This window comes from Microcebus murinus, chromosome 11 (assembly GCF_040939455.1).
Source record: "Microcebus murinus isolate Inina chromosome 11, M.murinus_Inina_mat1.0, whole genome shotgun sequence".
NCBI classification, from domain to species: Eukaryota; Metazoa; Chordata; class Mammalia; order Primates; family Cheirogaleidae; genus Microcebus; species Microcebus murinus.
The window spans coordinates 86,332,003-86,356,848 of NC_134114.1; the positions used below are offsets into that span (position 1 = coordinate 86,332,003).

Sequence of the window (24,846 nt, forward strand, 5' to 3'; positions counted from 1 at the left end):
CCCACGAGTCATTTCTACATGTCTATCTCAGAACAGTTCTCCTTGTGGAGAACAAGGTTGGAATTGTCTGAGTTAGTTTGTGACATGACTTTCTACTATAAGAAATGTTTTGAAATTTTTTAAACTTTAAATGGTACATATTCATCATTCACAATTATATGAATCTGGAATAGATTAAAAACCTGAGTGATGCTCTAAGCAATGTTATCCTGTTGATAAGTCTAATATTTGTTCCTGAGTTGCTAAAAAGAAATTAGGTGATTATTCTAATAGCATCTAATTTGGTCCTTAATTACCTCATCTTGACTATTCACAACTAAGTATATCTGAATGTAACATAAACATTAGTATGAGATGTTATTTTTCCATTCTGAGCTATTTTTCAGGCAGGTTTATTATTTCATAAGCAAAAAGGATGATTTACTATTGAATCCCAAACCCTAAAATATCAACTCCTAGAAAAATATTTGTTTCTAATTAGGGTCCTTCGATACAGAATTACAGTCTCTGATGCAATGTAATATGCACAGCCTATAATAAATATTGACTGAATGATATAATGACATATTTCTTGAGAGTGTTTGGCAAATTGTCAAATAAGGATGATAGAAATTTGTATGTTTAAGATGTGTACATTTATTAAAGATGAGCAACTTCAGTGGATGCATTGCATTGCAATTTTCAGTCATTTACTGATCCAAACTTTGAAAATCATATAAAAAGTGTTATAGGAAGAACAAATTACAAAGACTTTCACACCCATGCCAAAGTTGAGATTTCCTTGCAGGCAACAGCTGTGACAGTGCCCCTAGAGACCTTTGTTAATAGTATGAAATCTCAAACTTTGCTTTGTAGTTAGTCGCTCTTGCGAAAACTATGTGCCTAGCAGATAATAGTGTTCTGGTCACTCGCAATGGCAGTGTAAAAATAAATTGAAATGGAGATTTCACTGAACACAGGCACATTTTCTAAATGTCTAGAAACTAAGTGTCTAAGGACATTTGCTGATATAGAAAGGGTGAAGACTATAACTGTTTCAGCCAAAGATTGTCCATGCATGAAAACATTCTGTGTTAAATGAGAAAATGCAAGTTAAGTGCTGAGCACATAACAAGTGCTCAATAAATATGATGTGTACATACACATGTATTAGGGAATTAGAGTAACTCAGATGTATCAGATCTGTGTATAAATCATGCTTTGTGAAGAAGAAAACCTTTTCTCACAATTTGAAATTGAATAGGAAATGAACTCATTTGGCTCCCCTCTCCTATAGAGCCCACACTCATGCCAGGGGAATGTAGTCTCTGTTTTAGGCAAGTGCTTGGTGAGGAATACTTACTAGAGAGCTCATGAATGGGTTATAATCCAGTACTTATTTCTGAGGGTTGCGTTTTGAAATGACAATGACATTCTCCCCTTGAAGCTCTGTTGCTTATGCACAGCAGGCTCCCCAGCATTCCACAGAAGCCTGCTTAGCTCATACTGTACCTGAGCATTGCACTAGTCACATCAGCCTATTCCTAGGCCGTTACACATGCTAGAACAACGATTCTCGGGGGAAATCCACTCATCTGTGTTCCTGGAATACTAGGAATACATGTGACCTCCCCTCTTTGGCAATGGCAGCCTCTCCTCCAAGATATTCTGGGAAGAGGGGACTCCACAGCTAGGTCACGGTGGCTGTTCCTTGGATATGGAACAGTGGAAGTTTCTGTCCTCCTGCCACCAGCAGCTCACAGGATGCTCTGCAGCACGACGGCTGCCTGCCCGTTCATGTGCCCTTTCCTTTGATTGGAGAGATCCAGAGATTGCCCCTACTCCTCTTTATTCTCGGGTTCCATTCACTCCAGCTGGGAGCTTCTCTTTCCCTAGCCCAAAGTAGCAGGAAACAGCTCTTCTTAGCTCCTCTCTTCTTTGGAAGTAGGCAAATGTACAAGAGTGATAAGCATGAGTTTTTTTGTGCATCCAAAGATCGAGTGTAAGATCTACTCATATTCTGGAGGAAAGTTTATACTCATGAGTCTTCTGGACTTTTCGTTTTAGAAGCAGGAGGCTTGGCATGAGATGAGTAATAGGAAAAAAAAAAAAAAAAGCACAGCGAATGTGATGGCCTAGTGTAGGTTGTAATATTTTGGATTAATCCTGGGGCTGCAGCCAGCGGCCTCTTTGCCACAGCACCAAAGGCAGGGAATTGAGTTGAAAGGAAGATTCATTCAGTGAGTGAAGCCAGGGGCTGATGATTACCAAGAAGTTGTCAGCACACTTTGTAGAGTAAGAAATGAGGACAGGAAAGCCCTCCTAGTGGTGTCTGAAAGATGAGAAGGAAGGAAGGTCCTTAGGAAATGTCGGTTGAAAAGCAAGGAAGGTCCCCTATAGATGGGCATCTGGGTGGGGTCTGACTGCCATAGGGACAGAGGAGGGCCACCCTACCCCATAACTACACAGAACACGTATCTGGAGCAAATTCTTCTAGGGTGACAATTCACATGGCCTTGCTGCTGTGGGTATACACATGGTGGAAATCAGTGTCCACATCATGGGCACAGGGTTACTATTTAGTACTGTTCATTCAAGCAAAATGTGACAGGATATCTGTTTCTGTTATAAAAACCTTCTTCCTCACCAGTAAAACTTAACACCTTGAATAATAATCAGGATAAGTTGTATCCCTCTCCCTATTTTTGAGTATTAAGTTCTTTGTGTGCAACTGGTAAGACAACTTCTGTAACGCTCTGGCTTAAGGGACGCTGAGGTCAGAGGTACAGGGGTTCTGTCTTCAAGGGGGATGGCTAGTGAAGGACCTCCAGGTAGACCATTACAGGAGCATCCTGTGACAGAGAGATGCACAGAGTACCCAGTGAGCACAGGGGAGGTCCTGGGGAGAAGAGTTGACAGAAAAGGCTTCCACCTGAATTTACTTTGAAGCATGAGGAGTTAGCCCGTATTAGGGAAATGAAGGTAACAAAGGACAGTCCAAGCAATGGGGACAGCATGATTCCTTTCACTGCAAAACTGTGCAGTAAGATTGGGCAACTGCATATTGTGTCATAAGTCTGGCACATCTGCTAGGCATCAGTAGATGAGGAGACACCGGGCAGGGGCCAGAGGAGTCTATAAAAATAAATGTATGTGGATCATTTTACTCCAAGGTGAAAGTCAGTTTGCATATTTTATAATTTCTCTTCCAGATTATTTTTAAAGTTGAGGCACTTCCTCATGTCTCTTAGATTGCTTAGATGGAACCCCAATTTTACTTATAATCTCCAGCTTTGAAAACTTCTAAATAGGGTAGTTTATAGAAGGTACAGTGAATACATTGAATTGAATCAGACTGCCCTTAGCTATCCTACCGGAGATTAATTATAAAGGACTGGCTTTGTTTGCTATTTTTCAGGTACCATGATCAACAGGATGTTACTAGCAACTTCCTTGGAGCAATGTGGTTGATATCAATAACTTTTCTCTCCATTGGTTATGGGGACATGGTACCTAACACATACTGTGGGAAAGGAGTCTGTTTGCTTACTGGAATTATGGTAAGTGTCTTTTTACTTCACATCTCTTATGTTTACTCTCAAGAAGGTACTTCATGTGCATAAGTCATTGTAAGCTACTCATTTTCCCAAAAGCAGGAAATCAGTACAAAAATATCAGTTTTATGTTGGGAAAGAACATCTTACCGTTTTCATCTTAATTCTTCTCATCATGAAGTTCTGTTGAAGAGGTAGAACTGCTCCATTGCTTTTTGTGGGCCATCCACTAATTTGATTAACTAATTTGATCTTAGAGCTTTGACTTCAGAGTAAGAAATTTCTTTTAAGTCTGAGTTCCGCCATTTCCTACGAGCTGTGCAAACTTGAATACATTTCTCTGGCACTTACTTACCTTATTTGTAAAATGTGGACCATAATAACTATCGTGAAATGTGTTGAAGGGTTGGAAACTTACATTATCAATTACTTTATCAATTAAAGTATTATTTATTCTTTTAATAAAGAATTGTTCTCTTGATTGCCAGGCACTGGCCTAGGTAATAGGAATACCTCAAAGGAAGACAGAAACTCTCACTGTCCTGCTTCAAGGTGCTCGCAGGGGAAGACCTACATTTAAAACATATTTAGCAAATGATTATTAATTACATTTGTGTAATTAGTAAAGCTTCTGACCTGTTTTGGGGACTGGGCAAGAGGGATGGGATCTACACAGAGAAATCGTCACTGGAAAATTGATTTTTAAGCTGAGGTGAGAAGGATGAGTAGCTGGGGAAGGAGAGAAGAACAGCATTCCAGGAAGAGGAAATGGTTTGTTTATTTGAAGGCAGTGAGGCAAGGAGGAGCTCAGTGCACTTGAGCTAAGTCACTGGGCCAGGAGCGCACAGAGCACAGGGGTAAAGAGGCCAGATCTCGTGGAACACTTTAGAAAGGTCTGCTGCTGATGGTGACGTGGGTTGTTCTTCTTGGGTGGCAGACAGGCTCAGACACTTCTTTGACCCTCACATTTTGCAATCTAGCCAGGATTGCTTTGCTCCATTTGCTTTAGGTATGCAAAATGGAAGGCTAGTAAGTTATGATTGTAATGTGTTGTGAACTTATGTTTCAGCCAGAGGTAGTTCAAATTGACAATGCACCATTTTTAATGACCTAGGTTTGTCTTCATTCCTTATCTTCTTCATATAGTTTGGTTACGGTGAAGAGTTATCTAGATGCTTATTTCCCATGTACATGAACCAGTGCTGTGAGCTCTACAGTCTGGAAGGTCCCAGAATTTCTAAAATTCAGCAACCCCATTCAACACCTCTGCTGTCTTCATAGGTTGGCAGAGAGAGCACAGGCTCACCATTTGAGGGTCTTTGAGTAGTGACCAGTGTAGAGTGCACACCCCCACAGCAGCTGCCTAGGAAGATTGTTCCAAGAGTCACAAGTAACTGGAAGGACTGAATGCCCATGGCACAGATAGGCAGGGAACATTCTTCTCCCTCTTGGTAGTATTCAACTGGGCTAAGGCAGCTTGCTGTGAAAATGAAATCCAGAGCCAATTTTAATATTGCTAATAGTAACAGGATGATCATTTCAAGTCCCAATTATGGAAAATTTAATGTAGAGGCATAATTTAACATTATTTGCTTGTAAAAGAAAAATATAGTTTTGTGAACCTTTTCTTTTTCATTATATAGTACTTGGTATGCTCCATTATATGTTTACTATTGGATCATTTCCCCTTTTTCCTCAAATAATAGCATTTTATTATATAGTGGAGTGCTTTGGGAAATGAAATTTGCATGGAAGTATTTTTGGAAGCCACCATAACAAGCCCACGAGGGACATGAAAGATGCTATTTATAAAACCAGAACTGGTAGTTGCAGTCCTTCCCCCAGTGTTTCTTGGAAACAACTTCCTTAGTGTTCCTTTTTGGCAAGATGTACCCCCTTTTATTTTTGCATCAGGCATGACTCAAGGGTCATGCAAATAGGCTCATTTGCCATGGAATCAGAGCCAAATTTGAGGTTAACCTTGCCTGGACGTTGTGATACGTTTATCTTTCCTCGATAATTCTTTATTCCTAATGTCTTAAGAACTGCTCCTTCAAAGTCTCATCAGATTTTTTATTTACCTGCTTTAACTGCTGCTTTGTTTAGGTTTCACTATTGATCTTAATGCCGAAGTTATGAGTACCTTTTGATCTATACGGACACAAATATGTTATAGGTAATGGAATTTCCAATGACTTTGACCCTCCATTCTTAGAGTGAGGAACTCCATTCTTCTCCCTCATAAGGATCAGAGTTCTTAATTGTCCTGATCAAAAATAGTTTACTTGCATGTAGAGAAATTCAGTAATCTTTGAGTGACCTATTTGAAATACTGTATAGAGTTAGATTATCTCTACACCTCTCGGGCAAGCAGATTCCCATGGAGTCAGGCTACAGGGCTGTCTTCTTGGGGTTAGCATCTGGTAGTTGGTTCTCCTGCCAGTTCCTTAGGGATCAAGAGCCTATGGATGGAAGTTACCTAGACACTGGCATAGAGACTGTTTGGCTGGCAATATAGATTCCTAAAAGAAGACACATAATTTTCATAGTACATATTTTATGGAAAAAAAAATGTGTTTGTTTTGTTAGACAAATTTTGTTTGCTTTTGTTTTCTTTTGATTTTAGGAAGTTGAAGTGCCAGTTTGTCACTTTGGCGCTACCTTAGCCAGAGAGATACTTGTTTACTTGTTTTTATCTCAGGCGGTTATTTGCCTGTTCTCCGGTAGACTTTTGCAATGCATGTGTAGATAAAATGCACATAGTCATATTTCCTATGAGTCATTTCTCTGTCTCTCTCGCCCTCCCTCTGGCCTTTAATAAACTGTGAAAAAGAAATGCAATTTACAACACTCTTGAGAGAGCACAGGGTCATCCCTGAATCATCTTGTATATTATCTCTGAAGTACTATGTTTCTTTGTGTTCTTTCATATTTGAATTTTCTTATTCTTGTGTTTATGAAATTATGATAGAATTGATACTTTTATGTGGCTTCTTTACATTTTTAAGTAAAGTGGTTGATCTAAATGCTAACACTTATAAAGAGTTCCCATTTCAAAAATGTACACAAAAGGAAATTAGCACTGCTTGTTTTCTTCATGAAGCTGATTGAAACTAATGCATTATTTCATGCTGTTATTTTAGATGTTCACATTTCATTATTCAAAACCCAAAATTAAGCTGTTGTTTAGAATTTTTAAAATTGCTAGATTTGTATAATGAGTGAAGTTTTGGGAAGCCAAGGACATTAGATTAAGATTAACCTACAGTGCTCTAGGCAGAAATATCTCATTAAACCATGAAGAGAGATGGTTTTCTATAATATTTCTAAGAGAGAAACAAATGGCATTATTAACAAATAATCTCCCTTTGCTTGAATTGTAAACTGAATGCAAGACAATTCTAAAAACTTTTTTTGTAATGTTTAGGTTGTGCTTACAATGTTGCACATATATAATTGTGGAACTACTAACACAAGGAGATACTAGATACCGACATTTTTTAACAAGAATTCCAATGTGATGGACCGAACAAGTCAAACAAAGTCTCTTTTACACAAACCTATATAGAAATTAAAACCTGCTGGCCAGGTGCAATGGCTCATGTCTGTAATCCCAGCCCTTTAGGAGGCAGGAGGATTAATGAAGCCAGGAATTGAGGCTAGAGTATGCTATGACCATGCCTCTGTATTCAGCCTAGGTGACAGAGTGAGGCCCTGTGTCCAAAAAGAGGGGGGGAAAAAAAGCTTGAGAGAAAAAGATCTCTTCCTCTCTCCTGGATATTATTTTTAAAACATAACATCATAAGATTATTGCCTAATAGAAAAAAGTCACTCATTACCTTTTAAAAGGAAAACATTAAGGTTGTAATTTCTTATTTTCTCTTTATTCTTCTACCCTTCCTTAATTGGAGGAAGTGTAAGGACCTGAGTATTTACTATTTTGAATGTCATGATAACCAATGGAATGAATTCTAAATGGCTTTGGACTTTTGGTTGAAGGTGGTAGGCAAATAACAACGTGAGATGATAGCACCTGTCTTAGCTTTTTGTCAACACCAGCTAGTATTTTAGTATCTCCAGTTTTACAACTGAAAAAGTAATTGTTTTACTTAGTATTTTAAAAAGTTATCCTGTCTACCATTTTATATTTATAAAAATAGATATAACATCCTGAAAGTGATGAGTTTTCCCTTAACTATGAATATAGAGAATTGTTTCAAGAGTGGAAAATAGCTTCATGGTAAGGGTATCTCTCATCTTACACAAAAATGAAGGGCATACATTTGTAACTTTTGCATCTCTGTGTAAAAATATGGCAGCTCTTCTTGACCCTTTGACTATAGATGACTGAATTTTTGGCATAATTATCTTTAAACATGGAGTAATAAGTGGTTCTCTAATAATGATCAAAAAACCCCTAGACTTTGACAAAGTCTAGCATGCATCCCTTAACAGAAGTTTGCTTAACAAAAGTCACTTCAGAGTGTGATTTAGGTTTGTTTCTTCCATCCCGACGGTAATTCTGTATAAACAAAAGCAGTGCATAAATATATTCCAGTTCATAACAATTTGAAAATCCCCACACTAATTAATTTTTTAAATTTTATGCAGGAAACAACAACAAAAATCCAATTCAGAATGGAAGCTTTTATATTACCTTGCCTTTTCTTAAGATAAGAACATGTGATAATAATTCTGTCAGCATTAAATTTGCCCTGTGTTGAGGAGTCTTGATTTAACATCACAGGGTGACTCAGTCAGTTGTCAGAGTTAAATAGTTCCACCCTCAAGGGCAGTGACACTACCCTGTTAAGGCAGTCAGAGGGTGTTCCCAACCAGCAATGAATTAGCTAGAGCTCATGAAGAGATGGACTAGCATGAAAGAGGCCTAAAGCTAAGGTCCGATTACATTCCTGCTATTTTCTCTATTTCCACTTGAGGATTTGTTTTCCCCTGCCAGTGGACATAGAAATCCTGAGAAACTGGGATGAAACCATTCCTTGATGTTGCATGTATGTGAACGAGATTTGTTTTTTAAATGTCTTAGACAATTTGACACGAGGTGCTCAATAATCAAGTAATAATTTTGAAGAGATTTTACTTGTGATTTGCTTGCTTTTTGATTCTTTCTGGTGTGTTCGTTGAATCTCACCAAATAAAGGCCCAGCGAGGAGAGTGTACCCTTAACTTCTTACAATACTGTCTATTTTGTGCAGAGCAGCAGGAGGGGATGACAGGCTTTTTCAGTCATAAGGCTAAATTCCCCACCCATACCCTACGTGGACCTTCACTCCTCCCCAAGAAAATTTCATAGGAAACGTGACAGCTGCTTTCTTCCAGGTGCAGAGAAGTATAGCTGGAAGTTGTTGTGACCTAGCACTCAGCTCATTGTGTCCACAATTCCACCTAATTTTTCTAAACTATCAGCACTTTTAGTTGGCAGAGCTGCCCTTCCTGTCCCTGAGGTGCGTGCACTCACATTGGCACCTGCTGCTAATCAGGAGATTTAAACCCAGGGATGACTCATTGTTTTATGCCGCACTTCCTTCTTCCCAGTCCCCAGACTGGAGCTGAACAAGCAAATCACTATTAAGGAGTCTTGAGTTTCCACGCTCATCACTGAACTCAAACATCCCACACTCTCTCCCCTCTTCCTCACCACGAGGACATTTGAAATAGACCTCTGCCCTCTAGCAGCAAATATATGTGGATATTTGTAGAAACTCAGAGGTAGGGCATTTTTGATAGAGGGAATTTGTCTTCAGAGCTTCTTTGAATGTCATTTATTTTCATGACCTGAGGAAACTTGTAAAACTCCATTGGGATATAATAGTAAAGCTGAATGTTTTAGAGAATGTTATTTGCCAGAATTTTTTAACATTTTTTTTTTTTTATGAGAGAATAATTTTGTCAGGCAAGTGCAGTAAAAATGTATTTATGGTCCTAGGATATTGAGTCAGTCACCCCCAGGGACAGAAAACCAGGCAGTGTTTTCACATATTCATTTCACCCTTCTTTATGTTGAAGCAAAAGTTCATTTATTAATTTTTAGGTAATAAGGATGATTTTTTCAAATTATCTATATTTTGATAAACTTTAATTATAGTCTAATAAATAGTCTATTTCATGTAATAAATGAGCTATCAAACTGAAGTTTGAACTTTAAGGAGCTATTATAAAACCCACAGGAGGATAATTTAAGACTGGAATATTTTGAACATCAGTGGATTTTTTTATCAGTACCATTCTCTGTCGTGATGAGGATTTTGGAATTCCTAAAAAAATATAAATTTCATAATTATGTTGAAGCTTTGGAAGAGACTTTTGTCAATACAGAAATAATCAAAACCTTTCCCCAGCATGCTTTTTATGGAATTTTCTTTTTTCACAGGTTCGTATCCTTAAGTTATTAAAGCTTGATCCCAAAATGGTTTTTCAAAGTGATTCTTGGAAGTATTTGCAGAATCAGCATAACTGGATGATTTAGAATAATAATACATCACTCCTTTGAATTTTTCAAACCTTATGTGATAAATGATCTTGGGAAAAATAAGACACCTGAACTTCACTTACACCCTTGGGATCAACATGGCTTAAAATTTCTGTGATATAATGAAGGAAACCACAGTGGAAAAAAAGCACTGCATTTTAATTTGGCAGCATCTAAGACTACCCAGGTGTTGGGATTTAACTGAAGCGTATTCTCTCTGACTGTCATTTATATGTTCAGTTTGATCTGGCTTGGGGTAATAAGCTGTGACAACAGTCGTCATTACTTATCTTTTCTAAAGCTAGGTCTCTGTCTCTCTCTCCTCCCACACCCCCTCACTTCTTTCTTTCAACATTTACTTTGATAGAAGAAAAGATGATAAGCCAAAGAAAACCTAAACCTTTGCTTTTAATATAAACCTTTGCTTTTAATATACTGGCTTCATCAACACACTGCATTTTCTTCATTTTGTTTTTAGATGCCCAAGGATCCCGAAATGGCAGGTTGTTGGTTTGCTTACGTTTTCCCCAAGAACATAAATGAAATGGGAGATAAGTAACCAGGATACATTTTCTGACTTTGGTGAAAGGACTATGACTCATCTTGTTAAAGGCATACAGGGATCTTAATTTCAGAGAGTAACATATGTTAGTCCCAACTGTTTCTACATCGATTGTGGTAGTGACAAGCTTTGGAGAAAATGTTGTAAAAGCATACTTATTTTCATTCTTATTCGCTTTATGAAACAGAATGATCCTGGAAATAGACACTGGGTGGACGATAACATTATGCCATTACTTAAATTACTGTAACCACTAATGCGTTGGCAGGAATTTACCTTGAACCTAGAAAGCTTTCGGAAGTGAGCCAGCTTCATCTTGCGTAACTCTAAAAATTAAAAAAATAAACGTCGTTTTCTTGAAACGTGATTCTATACATATCAAATCCTGTTATGATTTATTAAGAACTGGGGGAGGTATAAATTTATGGTTTCCTTAATTAAAAGAACAGTTAAGGATTTAAGAGCTTTGTATTTAAACAAAGAAAAGGTATTTAATTGGGGATAAGTTGGGGTACAACTTACAGGGGTACAGTTAGGGTAATAGAGTGAGGTATGTAGGTAATAGTTTCAGTAATTACTAAATTGTCAGATCCACTTGTTTCTCCAGTTTGCAACAAAGGTGCTCATTCTTAACGCGCACGTCTTTTGGTACGTGAGAGGGCGCTCAGCAAGAAACGGGCCAGCAGCAAGAAAGAGTGGAGCCCAAGAATGAACACAAAAATTGATTTTCCGAGACTCTGGATACCAGTGATTTTCCACTCCTGTTAGGATTTTGATTTCTTTCCAGAAGGATCTCAGCAGTGGCTACCTGCCAGGGGAGAACAATATTCAAGTTCTTGTGCCAACTGGCCTCTAGCGGCTCTCTCTCTAGCAGTTAGGAGCCCCTCAGGTTTTACATTCTGTGCTATTAAAGAACCACTGCTGCCTTGAATCACTGAGTTCCACAGAACCCAGTGTTTGAGGAGTGGCTAGGAGCATACCTGCATCGGGTATACTGTGCCCGTCAAGCACATGCCATACCATGCAGTGGGTAGATGCAGATGGCTGTAGTAGTCACTGATTTGGTCTACCCACATCAGTCTGCCATAACTATTTAGATTTTGTGGTAGATGTTTGAAAGGTAACAAAATAGGTATAGGTGCTTTCAAAAGCCATTATTTTCCTTCATTGGTATCCAGCTTTAAACTTTGCACACAGCACAAAATATCAAGATAACTCTCTGCCTTTGCTTTCCTTGTTTATCATTTCTTGAATATCTTCGTAAGTGCAATGACTGTGATAAGAACTTTGACTCTGTTTTAACAGAAAGTAGTTTATGGAGTTTGCCATAGTCCCTCCATCTAAAGCAGTGACTCTACATTGGAATCACCTAGAGAGCTTTAAAAAATCCAGATGCCTGGATTTATTCTGAGAGATGAGAATTTACTAGGTTAGGCACACAGCCTCAACACTGGAATTTTTATAATCTCTCCAAGTGATTCAGTTCATAGTGGAAGGTTGAGAAATACTGATTTAGAAGTTGTACCAATTATAAAATAGGAATAATGTTGATTTATTTATAATTAACTATATTGATCAATTTTTAAATGTTCACACTTAAAATAAAGTGAATTAGAATTTGTTATGAAATACAGTGCTTCATATGGAAATGACCACAAATAAGAGTATACAGTCGTCCCTCAGTATCATGGGGATTGGTTCCAGAAACCTATCCCCACCCTTGTGCATACCAAAATCCACAGATGCTTAAGTCCCTGTTATAAAATCATGTAACGTTTGCCTAAAACCTACCCATATCCTCCCATATATATTAAAATGTGATATAAATGCTGTATAAATAGTTGTTATACTATATTATTTAGGGAATAATGATGAACAAAAGTCTGAACGTGTTCAATGCAGATGCAACCATCTACTTTTTTTTGCCACATATTTTCACTCTGGTTGGTAGAATCCATTAACATGGAGGGTCAACTGTATGTGATTCTAAATATAGATGTAGGTATTATGAGATGAGGTAAAGGGTAGGGATGATATCAATGCTAATCAAGGTTCATAACTGAATAATCACTTTACTCTGTTTTAGTTGTCTTATCTCAAAAATCAGAGGATTAAATCAGACAACGTCCAAACCCCTTATCCACTTTCTGATATGATTAGTAGCCCTTCATTTCTGAGATTACTGATGTCTTTATAGAACTAGATGAAAGAGCATATCCAACCCCCTGGAAATATATTTAAGCAACATCAGCTTATCATTAAGGCCATGTCTCCACGATTATAATTATGCTGTGGCAAGACAAGACAGTATATTTATTTTCTCCTTTTCCCCTCAGTCTTGTCTCTCTTGCCAAATTTGTTTTAGCAACTCATTCAGTAAGCCCAAAATGTCATTCTTTGGTCTACAACTGGATAGCTAATAACATTTATTAATTCACATAAAAATGAAAATACTTTAAAAGTTACCCATATTGCAACTATGTAGAAATAATCTCTCTTCACAGTTGGACTTATTTCTTTCTAGGTTCTTTTTTTTCCTTCACTAGTGTGGATCCTTTTAAAAATTAGAATTGGGAGCGTGTCCTACATACAATTTTCTAACTTGGTTTTCTTAACATTATATTGTATCTTTAAATATCTTACAAATAAATTTTAGTATAATCATAATTATGCTTATGTATATGATGGCAGTTATATAAGGATTCCTCAGTATTGAAGATTTTGACCACCACATTTTTAAGGTATAAAGTTACTATTTTACTTTATGATTTTTAGATCTATTGGTAATATGGAAAACCAGGTTCACTCGTAGGAATTTGAGACTCCTGACTGGATGGCGAGCCTATGAGCACCCCACCCTTTTGTCTAACATAAAGGGGATGCTATTAAAAAGTAGTTATGGAAGATTCAACTCTGTTGAAAGTATCCTAACATCCTACTGTTCGTGTTCTCTGCTATCAGTAAGCCCACTGAGAGAAGCTTAGCAATCTGTACTGTTCTGTTGTCCTGTTAGGGTTGGGATTCTGTCTGGAGGTGTGACTTCGTGTTCACAGGCCCCTAAGGTAGCTCTGCCACTGGTCCCTTCCCTAACAGTCAGGCTTACTTTGCCCAAAACCAATGAGGTGGCTACAGCATCATGACCTTGCCTAGGCCCTACAACAGGTGCCCCAGTCTTACCTCTTGACCCTGTATTTGGTCACTGGTCTTTCAGCAAAGACGACCCTCACCACCTGGGTGAGTACACCTTGATCACAGAGGGGGAGGACTATAAACTTGGGGTTCCACATGGTGTCACATTTCTTGTTCCAAGAAATCAGCACAATGGCCTATAATTCGAAAAAAACATTGTTGGTTTTTTTCCACATGAAGACCCATGCCTCTTCTAGTGGTAGTAAACCTCTAAAATAGTAGGATGGTTATCTCTTACCTTTATATACTTCTGTTGTCTGGGTTCGATCATTCTGGTCTTCCTGTGATCTTTTCTGTTATGCATGTGGAACAATCTGAAGTTGTGTGTATGCTGAGATAATTCATCTTTCATTCCTGGTACATTGCAGTTGATTGGCCTGAAGGCCTGCTAGTCTCAAGTGTTATTCTTTAGAGAAAAATCCTTATTTCTATTCCATACATTTATGCTAATTTATTCATTTATTATTTGTTCCTATTATAATTATAGATATATAACTGATTTTCTCTGTGTTTTAAGAAGTCTAAAAATTCAAAAAATTGGTTTTTAGCCATTTCTTATGATAGAAATGTTTTATTCAAATATCATGCTTTTGTTCTTAAAATATGTCAACTAGGTTTTTGGGGGTTTTTTTGTTAACGTCTTATGGGGGTACAAGTGTTAAGGTTACATATATTGCACATGCCCCCTAATTTCAAGGTACATTGCTTGCATTTGTTGACCACATGTTTTCTGTAACACTGATTGAAGACACTGAATACTACAATATTTATCTTGAGAAACTTTTGCATTTGGTACAAAACATTTTCTAATGTGGCTGATACAGAAAGTAGTAACTCTTTGGGGTTCTCTTCTTTCCTTATTTTCAGGGTGCTGGTTGCACAGCCCTGGTGGTAGCTGTAGTGGCAAGGAAGCTAGAACTTACCAAAGCAGAAAAACACGTGCACAATTTCATGATGGATACTCAGCTGACTAAAAGAGTAAGTTACCACCCATGGATCTTCAAAGGGAATATTTTTGGTTTTTTTCCAATGTTAGGAAATATGGTTTCTATTTTGACATCTAAAGCTGAAATGACATGAGTTTAAAAGTTGAGGCATTCCTATTTTATCACATTTTTAGAATAAGCTATTTCTAACATTAGGTCAATTAGGAAATCATTGGACAGTCTTGGTATTGGATAAACATAGATCACATAAATCTAAACAAATAGGCATACTGAATATCTAGTATAGTATGCAAGAAGAGATCACTATTGGATTGAGTAGGGAAGGAACATACTGTAAATGGAAAATAGGAATTTTATGGGAAGGTGATTGAACAAATATTTTACTGAACTTCTATGTTCTACAGATAGGGTTGAAAAGATAATAAGAAACCACCACTAACTTTTAGAAGCCCAAGATAGGGGCAAAGACAGGCCCTTTGCATGACTTAAAAGCCATCAGGGAAATGTTGAAAACAGTACAGCATCCAGATGAAAGATCACTGTCCAGTTATTAGTAGTAAAGGAAAACGGTACTCACGGTGTTTATAGAGCACTTGCTCTGAGCCGGGCATTGCTCCAAAGCGGTTTCATCCTCACAACAACTTTATGAGGGAAATGCTATCATTATGCCCATTTTATAAATGTGGAAACCAAAACACAGAGGAGTTAGGTAACTTGCACAAAGTCATCATCTCAAGGTATAAAGCCATGTTGACGCAAATGATGTTTTTTTAGACTAAATTTTTAGCCTTTCTTGACAGTCACTTGAGACAAATGCCAAAGTCAAAAATAAGTAAAAATTGTTTTCCAGCAGAGTCATCTTGCTGTACAACCACTGCTTAAAATGGAATCCAAATAGCCCGTCACTGAATTGCAAAATACATTGTCATTTGGTAACTTTACCCATAAAAGAATCAAGAGATTTCATGCACAGTTCCAACTTTCAGTGTTTACACTCATTTTTTATTTTGGTTGTATGTATAAAAGTAATCTTGTTTAATTGGTAAATAATCCTAATAGGTCAGTCACTTTAATGCAAATATTTATTTTTACAGGTTATATTTATGAAATAGAAATGCAAATTCCAATTGCCTTGCTTATGCTTTTTGTGTTACCTATCAGACACTATTGTGAGACTTTAAGGCAATTGGTAGGGTCCACATTTATAGTAGATGATCAAAGCCTCTCATTTTCTTCCAACTCCTGCTAGGAAGTGAAAATCTGTACGTGTGAGATTAGTCCACATCTAATCCAGAAATTGTAGCAGATGTTTTGTGTATTTCATCATGCACTTGTTTGGTCCTTTCAGGGTTCTGTACTACACAGTTTGTATTTAAGAGTCACAAGTTTCACAACATCAACAAAACACTTCCACTAAGTCCTGTGTAGTCCATATTATTTTACCGTGATTATACGTTTTCTCGGGAATTAAGTTAATGCCACACTTAAGACATTAGGCAGAAAAATACCTTAAAATACCACGTAGCCCATATGTTTGCATGTAAATCTTTTCAATAGTTTAAAATAAAAAGTGACAGAATCCCAAATGAGAAAGCCAAGTTGGCATGTTTGGGCAGACTTCCCCATGTTTCATAAGCAGATTTTTAGTTTTATCTTAAGAAGGAAATATATAATTTATTTAAATGTTACTTTAGAATATTGTTATCCTATGTCTTAATTATCAAAACATTTTAAGACTTACAAAAGACAAGAGCTTTGAGTACAAAATCTATGGCATCACGTTGCTTTCTGTCACCTTTGATGAAGATTTTCACACAGGTCAGCCACTTTCAGTTGGGAGACATTTATAGTGTAGTGACTTTAGTCCAGGGTCTCTCAACCTCAGCAGTAGTGACCTTTTTGGCTAGGTGATTCTTTGTTGTGTGGGACTGTCCTGTGCATTTTGGATGTTAATCAGTATATTTGACCTCTGCTCGCTAGATAGCACTGCCCCCTGCTCATGGCAGCAAAAACTTCTCTTCCAGACTGCCAAATGTTCCCGAAAGGGACAAAAGCATCTGCAGTCGAGAACTGCTGCTTTAGCTTGTTTTTCCCTGAGGATTTGACATCTTGGAAGAGACTGTGGAAGGCCCTCTTCACAGATATTTTTTGAGTCTGCTCACTGTATTGTAATTTCCCTCTTTCTTAGAATAACATATATTTGCTTGACAAAAATACACTGTATGTGTAATATAGTTGCAGTTCTGTGTTAACTGCTAAGGATAAATAGAGCTAAAATATCATATTCTACACTCAAGAAATATTAAGCTTTTATGGCACTGACCACTCAGAAAATCAGATAAAAATGTCTGATGTTTCCTGCTTTGCAGAAAAATGCACTTTGGCTCTTGTTGCTCATGGGTCCCGTAAGGCCCTGTGAGAGCCCCCTTTAGAGGACTGTGGACTCAAGATCTAGATCAGTGGGCATACATGACCTTCCTTTAGTTTTTATGAATGGGACTCAGTTCCTTAAACTGACCAAGTATTCTGATAATGTTACAAGTTCTTATATACTTTTGACAAACTTCCTATAGATAATGTTGCATGAAGAATCAGATTCCCTGTAGAAGCTCTTTCAGTAAGTACTGCTCTAGTTTCAGTACTGCTCTAGTTTCAAAATTCACATTCTGCGTAATGCTTATCATGCCTAATTAATTCTGTTATTTTATTACTGTTTTTTAAAACTGGAGCTACTTTGCAGTATTTCTTAGGACAGGAGTCTCTTTATAGGTCTGAAAAAGATACCCCAGCAAGCTTGCTGGCAGATCAGTTTTTACAGGTGAAATGTTGCTAAATAAAAGTGTAAATATTAAAATGGCATTAGAATAAAACATAAATTTCTGGTTTATGATACCTATCCCATTATTATATTGTTATACTCAACACAATACATGAAAATAATAGCCCTTTTACAATCCTCTCTCCATTATTTTATACAAAGTCATCAACTTCAATGAGTATCATTTACGTGGAACTTGATAAAATTTGGTTATTTATGGAAATTCCTAATGGACCCATTTATAATTTTTAAATAAAGATAAACAAATACTGAATGATCATCTATGAATAACCAAGAATGAACAAGGACTCAAAAGCCATACATAGTAACTAAGATGAATGATTAAATATACAAATTCAAGGGTACTACATATTATTAGAGGAATAACTACATAGAAGAAATCATTTTTTTTCTGCTGGTTAACAGGGGTAATGGCCATAGACATTCTGTAGTCTGAATTTGACTCTGACTCTAGAGAAAAAGCAATAGGAATGTTAAAAGACAGATTATTCCCCCGGGAACAAATGCAACTTTCCAAGTCTTCCCGTTGTATCTTTATGGAATTGAGCAATTTCCATGAAAAATTATTTACCATGTACAAATTTTCAGGGGAACAATTTTATACAGAAGTCATTTCTCTGTATGACTACATTAACCAAGTATAACAGTGTATTTGAAAGTAGAATACACCATTCATTGTGCACCAGCATCAAGGAAGATTATTCTGTGTAATTCTAAAAATTTACATGGCACTCTGCAATTCAGAAAGGGCCAACAGGTACATGTATCCAGAATAATCTAGTGATTTTTGAAATGAAAGCATGATACAAGTAACTCGTCACCTAAGCTTATTTGATAGATTTGCAGTTTATCACCTTACAGAGGCAACGTGTTTTTACCATGTTATACTTTTTTGGAAATATGTTATTACTGCTGTTCATTCAGTTCTGAACAAATGGGAAATCTTGGATTTTGGTCCTCAGAATACCTTCATTTTTGGAAAGAAACTTTAGAAATTATGTTAAGTTCTCAGAATTGCTTGTTTTTAAGTTGCTAGATATACCGCAAAGGATAATTATACATATTAATGTCCACTGTGGGTGTTTTCAATCCTGTTAAGAATTCTTAATAGGATCCATAATAAGAACATTATTATGCTGTTATATAATTTTGTTTCCTGCATGTCTCTTAACAAGTGAACAGAAATTCCAGAGGATTTACTCTGGGTAGCTTTTTACATTGTCCTTGGCTACACAGCCCAGTGGTTTAAAGGGTGAAACGAATGGGTCACTCGGCCTTGCCATGTTGTACAGCCACAGCCTTCACCCTGGCCCAGGTACCTGATCTGAAGGAGAACGGGGAGAGAGGGGCGGGAGCCATTAGCAAATCCACGTCTGCTGCCAGGGCGGCTGGGAGCATATGGCACCCTGGTGCCCTCCCCTGGAACTGGCAGAGAATGGAATTATTAATATTATGCTTAAAAAGCCTCTGAAGGAAGAGGCAGAAGGAAAAAAAAATGAAAGAAATAGATATGAAGACTCAAAGTAACAAAAAACAAAAGAAAAATATAAAGAAATAGCCTTTTTTAGACAATGCTGTCCATTACCAATATCATACCAAAGTTACAGTTAAAAGTCTAGCAGCTTTAAGTGTTCTGGTGGTTTAGAAAGTACTATTATCCTTAAAACTCCACATAGTAAGATGAGAAATATTTTTATTTTATAATTAACTGTGAGTCAGCAATATAATGCTTCATGGCTTTATACCGATGAAAGTCATTTTTAAGGCACCCGGGTTATGTACTAGTACAATATACTAGTAATAGTTCTTTCAGAGCCTTTATTTTTTCAAATTGTTATCAGAATACCTGATCATCAATATGCCTTCCATAATTTTTCTGATAGATTTTGTGAGAGTTGATCTCATCACTCTCACTAATGTGAGGCAGAGCAACTGTTCCCATTTTTCTTTTTTTGCTGTGTGTTGGGGGTGAGGTTCAGGTTCCTGTTAACAAAGGTCCTTCCCCCTCACTTTCCTTATTGTTTGAAAAATAGGAAATCAGTTATATTTCATAGAAATTGTGGCCTATTAACTGGCTCTAGAATTATTACAGCTACTAAATTTTTGAGGGATATCTATGAATCCTCTTATAGCATATCATAGAATCTAGCATGTGGAAGAGATTCAACACATTTGTTGAATTCATAAATGGAAATGCACTGACCCTTTTAAGGCCTTGGTTTCTTCTCTAAATCTGTATACCCTTCTTATCAAGCGGGTCCTTTGGTTCATAATAAGACATTTTTAATGTATACATTATACATACTGTGGTGTCCTCTTAACACCATGGACATCTATTTAGTACCAGCTACACCCAACCACTAAGCGAGAGAGACACAAAGATTAGTGACATGAACCCTGCCCTCTGAGAGTCTGTAAAAGCCCCGGGAAGGGAGGAAGGGGCTCAAGAGTTACATGATTATTACAGCAGGGTTCTTAACTGAGGAGGCAAAGGAAACTTTCCTCCCAGATCTGCTTCCCTCTCATCTACATAATCAAGAATGTGCACATCAGCTTCTCCCCATTTTTCCCAGAAGTTTGCCTATCACTTTCATGTAACAATTCCCCACTCTTCAAACCTGGAAAACACTAAAGTGCTTTCAACACTGTCTTCTCACTGCCCTCTGTCTGCTCCCTTTCAACCCTCAGAGGGAAAAGAAGACCATACTATTAGACACGCATCTGAGTAATAGGCAGAGAGTGGGGTTTGTTTGGGTTTTTTCCTGCCATTCTGGGATATGTTGTTTTGTGGCTGTCATGTTGAAAAGTAGCAGTTAAATATGATGCTTTTTAAGAGCTTTACTCCTGTATTTGAAAACCTATTAGGGAGCTAGAAAAAGGATGTTTCAAAATAAATTCACATATTTCAAAGTTTTTAAAAGCAGCTGCAGGGATTTCATTTTCAGATGAGGAATCATATTCATTTAAGCCTGTCAGCTAAAACGAGTACTTAGTGAATACAAATCCTGCAACATAATGCCTCCAGGGCATCACTCACCCCACTGAACTCTGAGACTGAGGTTCCCTGCTCCCCTTCAACCATTCCCCCACCATCCCAAGGAGAAAGAGTCATTTAAAATAATCACCTTTTAAAAAGTTTATAGACTTTAGAAATACTTTAGCATTATTTGCTGTTTGGAGGTGGGAATCCAGAACCAAAGTCAATTGCTATGTTTCTGTTCCAGAGGTTTTTACCCAGGATTTTTGCCTACCTTTCCAGCATCCTCCCCAGGCTGGAATCTAGGCTTTTCTTCTGGGTCTTGGACTGGTAAAACCAAGGAGGGCACATCTATAGGGGCCCCAGCCAATCTTCAGGCTGCTCAGAGAGCTGAGACCTCTTTCGTAACGGGGAAAGACTATCCCAACCCCAGGAGCTGCTGGCCAGTCACTTCCCACTCCTCTTTCTTTACAAGCAGGGCCTTCCAACATCAACAACTCATGCTGCATCCACTTCCTTACCTTTGAAAGGACATGAACATCAGAGGAAACAGCCTTCTGAAAGGTGGCTCTCACTGCTGTCTGAGCAAAGCATTTTCCTAAGCATGAAGATGGAGCCAAGAATTTACTAGAACTCCTTTTAACTTCACAGTTGGTGGTGGTCTTACTTATATCCACGGCCGGTTGCTCAGCATCCGTTTCAGTCATTTCTCTGTTGGTTTGAGGACGCTTTCCATGCACAGAATCTAATGGATACCCAGAGGAAGTGCATTATGAACCAAAGTCACTCCTAAAAGCAGTATTACTGGAAAGAAATAAGTCGTTTTCTTAAAATGAGTTCTAGCAATGCAATCTTGCTCAAAAAGAAAACCTTTCAGCTCCATGTAAAAGGATTCGCCATCAGTTACCAAACCTGATGTCTTCCTTGCTACAGTGAAAAATATAAATACAGATTTGATCCCATAGTTTAGTGTAATTTTATAACTCCTCATTGTGAATGTAAATAAGGAGTGAGAAGACTTTAATAATAATTATCTCTAACTTTCTCATTTTAGCCAATCACCTCTACTCGACCTGGTTAGTGCAAAGTCGAGGACTTAGAATCCAGTTCTCAGTCTTGGCCCATTGTTCTGTCTTCCCCATTGCACTGCTTTCCTTAAAAGGTTATCTTCCACCTAGAACCTCACTAACCTGTGGCTCTCTTTGGGATATATCCTCTGTCCCTCACTGAAAAGAATTAAATGGTACTTCTTAGAATAAGTCATTAACAACAAGCCCAAGTGAAAGCTCTGGGTCATCAGATCCTGTCTATATTGTGAGCAAAGAAGAGGACAAAACCTGTCCTTTGCCCTTTATCAGCTCTTAGGATTTTGTTTGAAGACTTTAATCAAAAAGCAAGTGGCTTGATAAAGTATTCATTCCTTTCATCACCTGTAGTAGGTCTTGACAGTGTTACCATAATGCTTTCAGCCTTTACATTTGTCTCATTCATTTGAAATGCAGTGTATTTAAATTTCCAACAAAATCATGATAACATAGACTCCTTGTTAGTTAATTAAAATGTGCTAACAAGCCTGCAGATTGCTAAGTCACTCTGGGAGGCTATACGCACTGGGTGTACTCCTACATTCAGCAGTGGAAATGTTCCCTCCCAGGAGCCCACAGCCAGAAATACCCAGCGAGCTTGCAAAGGAAAAAACTAACCTTGGCCTTCTGTCATTTTGCCTTTCTCCGGGAAACAAAGAACATGGAGAGAACAATTGTAATACAAGGTGAAGAAATCAGTACCTCTTGATTAAAAAAAAAAAAAATTTACAAAGTAGTCAAATTGAAAAGTTTCCTGAAGGACTAGGATAGAGTTTAGCACAGAAAGAGATTGGTAGTATCTCCCTAATATTTCAAGTTAAGAGTTGTTCCCAGGAAGATACAGGTACTTCTAAAAAGGCATAGATTCAATAAAAATAGTCTTTAGACTTACTAAATAGAGCTACAGCTTGCCACGATCTGTGGGTTGAAGAATATGACCCATAGCAAAGTTACAAAGGATTCTGGTCTGGACTTTATCAAGTGCTTTTTTTATTTGTTTTCTTATCAGGTGAAAAACGCAGCTGCCAATGTACTCAGGGAAACATGGCTAATTTACAAAAACACAAAGCTAGTAAAAAAGATAGATCATGCAAAAGTAAGAAAACATCAACGAAAATTCTTGCAAGCTATTCATCAGTAAGTACCATTTTTCATTTCCATCCTGCTTTTGTATCCTTGGCTTTTGATTTTTGCACTTGCTGCTTCTTTCATGAGGGAGGAAAAAAGAAAACATTGTCATGTTTGTCCACAGAATATATTATTTGGCAATTTAATAAATCCATAAATGAAATCCTGAAGGAAAATGTCAGTTCCTTTTATGATTAAAAATTATTAGTAGTAGAATAGTTACTTATTAAAATATCTTCTCAGTTTCTGTTTAGCATCAATAATTTCTGTTAAAATTTTACTTCATAATTTAACATTTATTCATATAGTTTAATTAAGATGTTTAGCTTGTATCTCCTGCAGAATCTTGAAAAACCATTATATGATCTATAAGGATTTTTTAACATACTGTCAAACATCTTTATATGAATATAGTGCATATAATTTAATAGTTGAATTTTAAATTAGTTTTTAATTAGAATTCTGGGGATTTTCTATATGCTACATGTTCATTATAGATTTTACAGTTTCTATGGATCTTATACTCTCTTATCATTATTCTAACTTTATCCAGACCACCATTATTCCGTTTCTGTAAGTCCTTCATGTCATTTTATTGTTCTATAATTATCATGGGCTTTTAAAGTAAAAATCTATATCTCATGAGATTCAATGATAATTTGAAAGCACAGGGTCTTTCTCCTTTAGGCTGGCAGATCTGTACCGTAAGTATTGTTCACGTGGGTCTCAATCATGATGCCATGCAGACTTGCTCTTAATGCCACGTCCGTGTGGAGAAGAGCAGACATAGTCGCATTTGTGGCTCAGAAAAGTAGCCTTCCTCATGGCCCCTACCAGGGGAATAAGGGAAAGGTGGGTGCATGCTAAGTCTCTTGGCTATCCACTGAGATGTGTCTTCTCAGAGACAACTAGCACAACAGACAAGAAAGCTCAGAGGCTGGAACGTTCTGTGGGAAATCACGAAGCACTCAGCCTCTATCCTCTCACCTGTCCTTCTAACTTCCCCTGCTTAAATAGGTATCCCTGAAAGTGTGGAATGTGTCTGTAATTATGGACAGAGGCACACTGAAAAGCCAAGTACTCTAGAGGGAGACCCTGCACGTGTGGTAGACTAGCTGGCCGTCATTGCCACTCACAGCTGCTCAGCCATATTCTTTGCCTGGTTGCCACCAACATTGTTTTCTAAGAAGGCTGTATTTCCCCCTTAACTCTGTGACTTGACTGGACACACAACTATGATTTTTTCCCCTCATTGTAAGGAAAAGACAAGGTTAACATTTTAAGATAATACTCTTAGAGTCAGGGAAAACCATGGAGAGAACCATTATATTCCATCTGGCTCCCAAGAGGGAGCTCACTGCCCAGAGCTCACAGGTACCCTCACAACCCAGCACCACCACTTGCCTAGAGCGCTTGCCTGGCCATCTTGGTTCCTCGAAGTTTACACCTAAGACAATGAGCTCCCCCATCCTCCGCCTCCACTCGGAGATGCCGAGCTTGCACCTCTGTGTGCTCCTCAGGCCTGTTCCTGTCAAACAGGCCTCTTCCCCAGGGAACCCCCCCACCCCCCCGCGGGGCACAACTCTCTTGTGAGAGTGGCCTTCCTTCCCCCCCCCCCAAAACTATATAACACATAACCCCAACGTTCCTACAAGAGATCCACAGGCTATGCCATGGAGATACCATTTTCTTGCACTTTTAATGTTTTTATAAAAACTTGTATTCGAGTATGTTAATAAGAAGACTTACCTTAGTGAGTGTGAGAAGATGTGTGTGTCCAGTTGTAGAAGGCGTGAGAGGACATGGCAGTGAGCAAGTGTAGGTGGCCTCTGTGTCACACGGCCACACATCCTGTTTCCTCCACGGTTTTACTCAGGTCCTTTTCTGTCAGCATAACCTATTAAAAGTATAATTACACGTGATTTGCCTTTGATACATTTTCATATAACACACCCAAAAACTGCTCTGACAGCTTTTCTAACATAGTTCTGTAGCCTTATGTAAATGGGGGGTATATGTATTATATCTTGTTTATAAACTGGTAATAAACTCTTTAAGTTCTGAATGCATTCAAAAAGCCTGGGATCGAATTTAGG

The 24,846-nt window shown here is 37.8% G+C and overlaps 1 protein-coding gene across 3 annotated transcripts in view; it reads left to right on the forward strand.

Moving 5' to 3' along the window:
* Positions 1–24,846, forward strand: part of KCNN2 (potassium calcium-activated channel subfamily N member 2) — a 146,648-nt gene that overhangs the window by 113,889 nt on the left and 7,913 nt on the right. For all 3 annotated transcript variants that reach the window (XM_012763736.2, XM_076008279.1, XM_076008278.1), the window contains 3 exons: positions 3,398–3,539; positions 14,642–14,752; positions 22,632–22,759. In XM_012763736.2, coding sequence (XP_012619190.2) covers positions 3,398–3,539; positions 14,642–14,752; positions 22,632–22,759 — 381 coding nt within the window. The remainder of the gene's footprint in view (positions 1–3,397; positions 3,540–14,641; positions 14,753–22,631; positions 22,760–24,846) is intronic.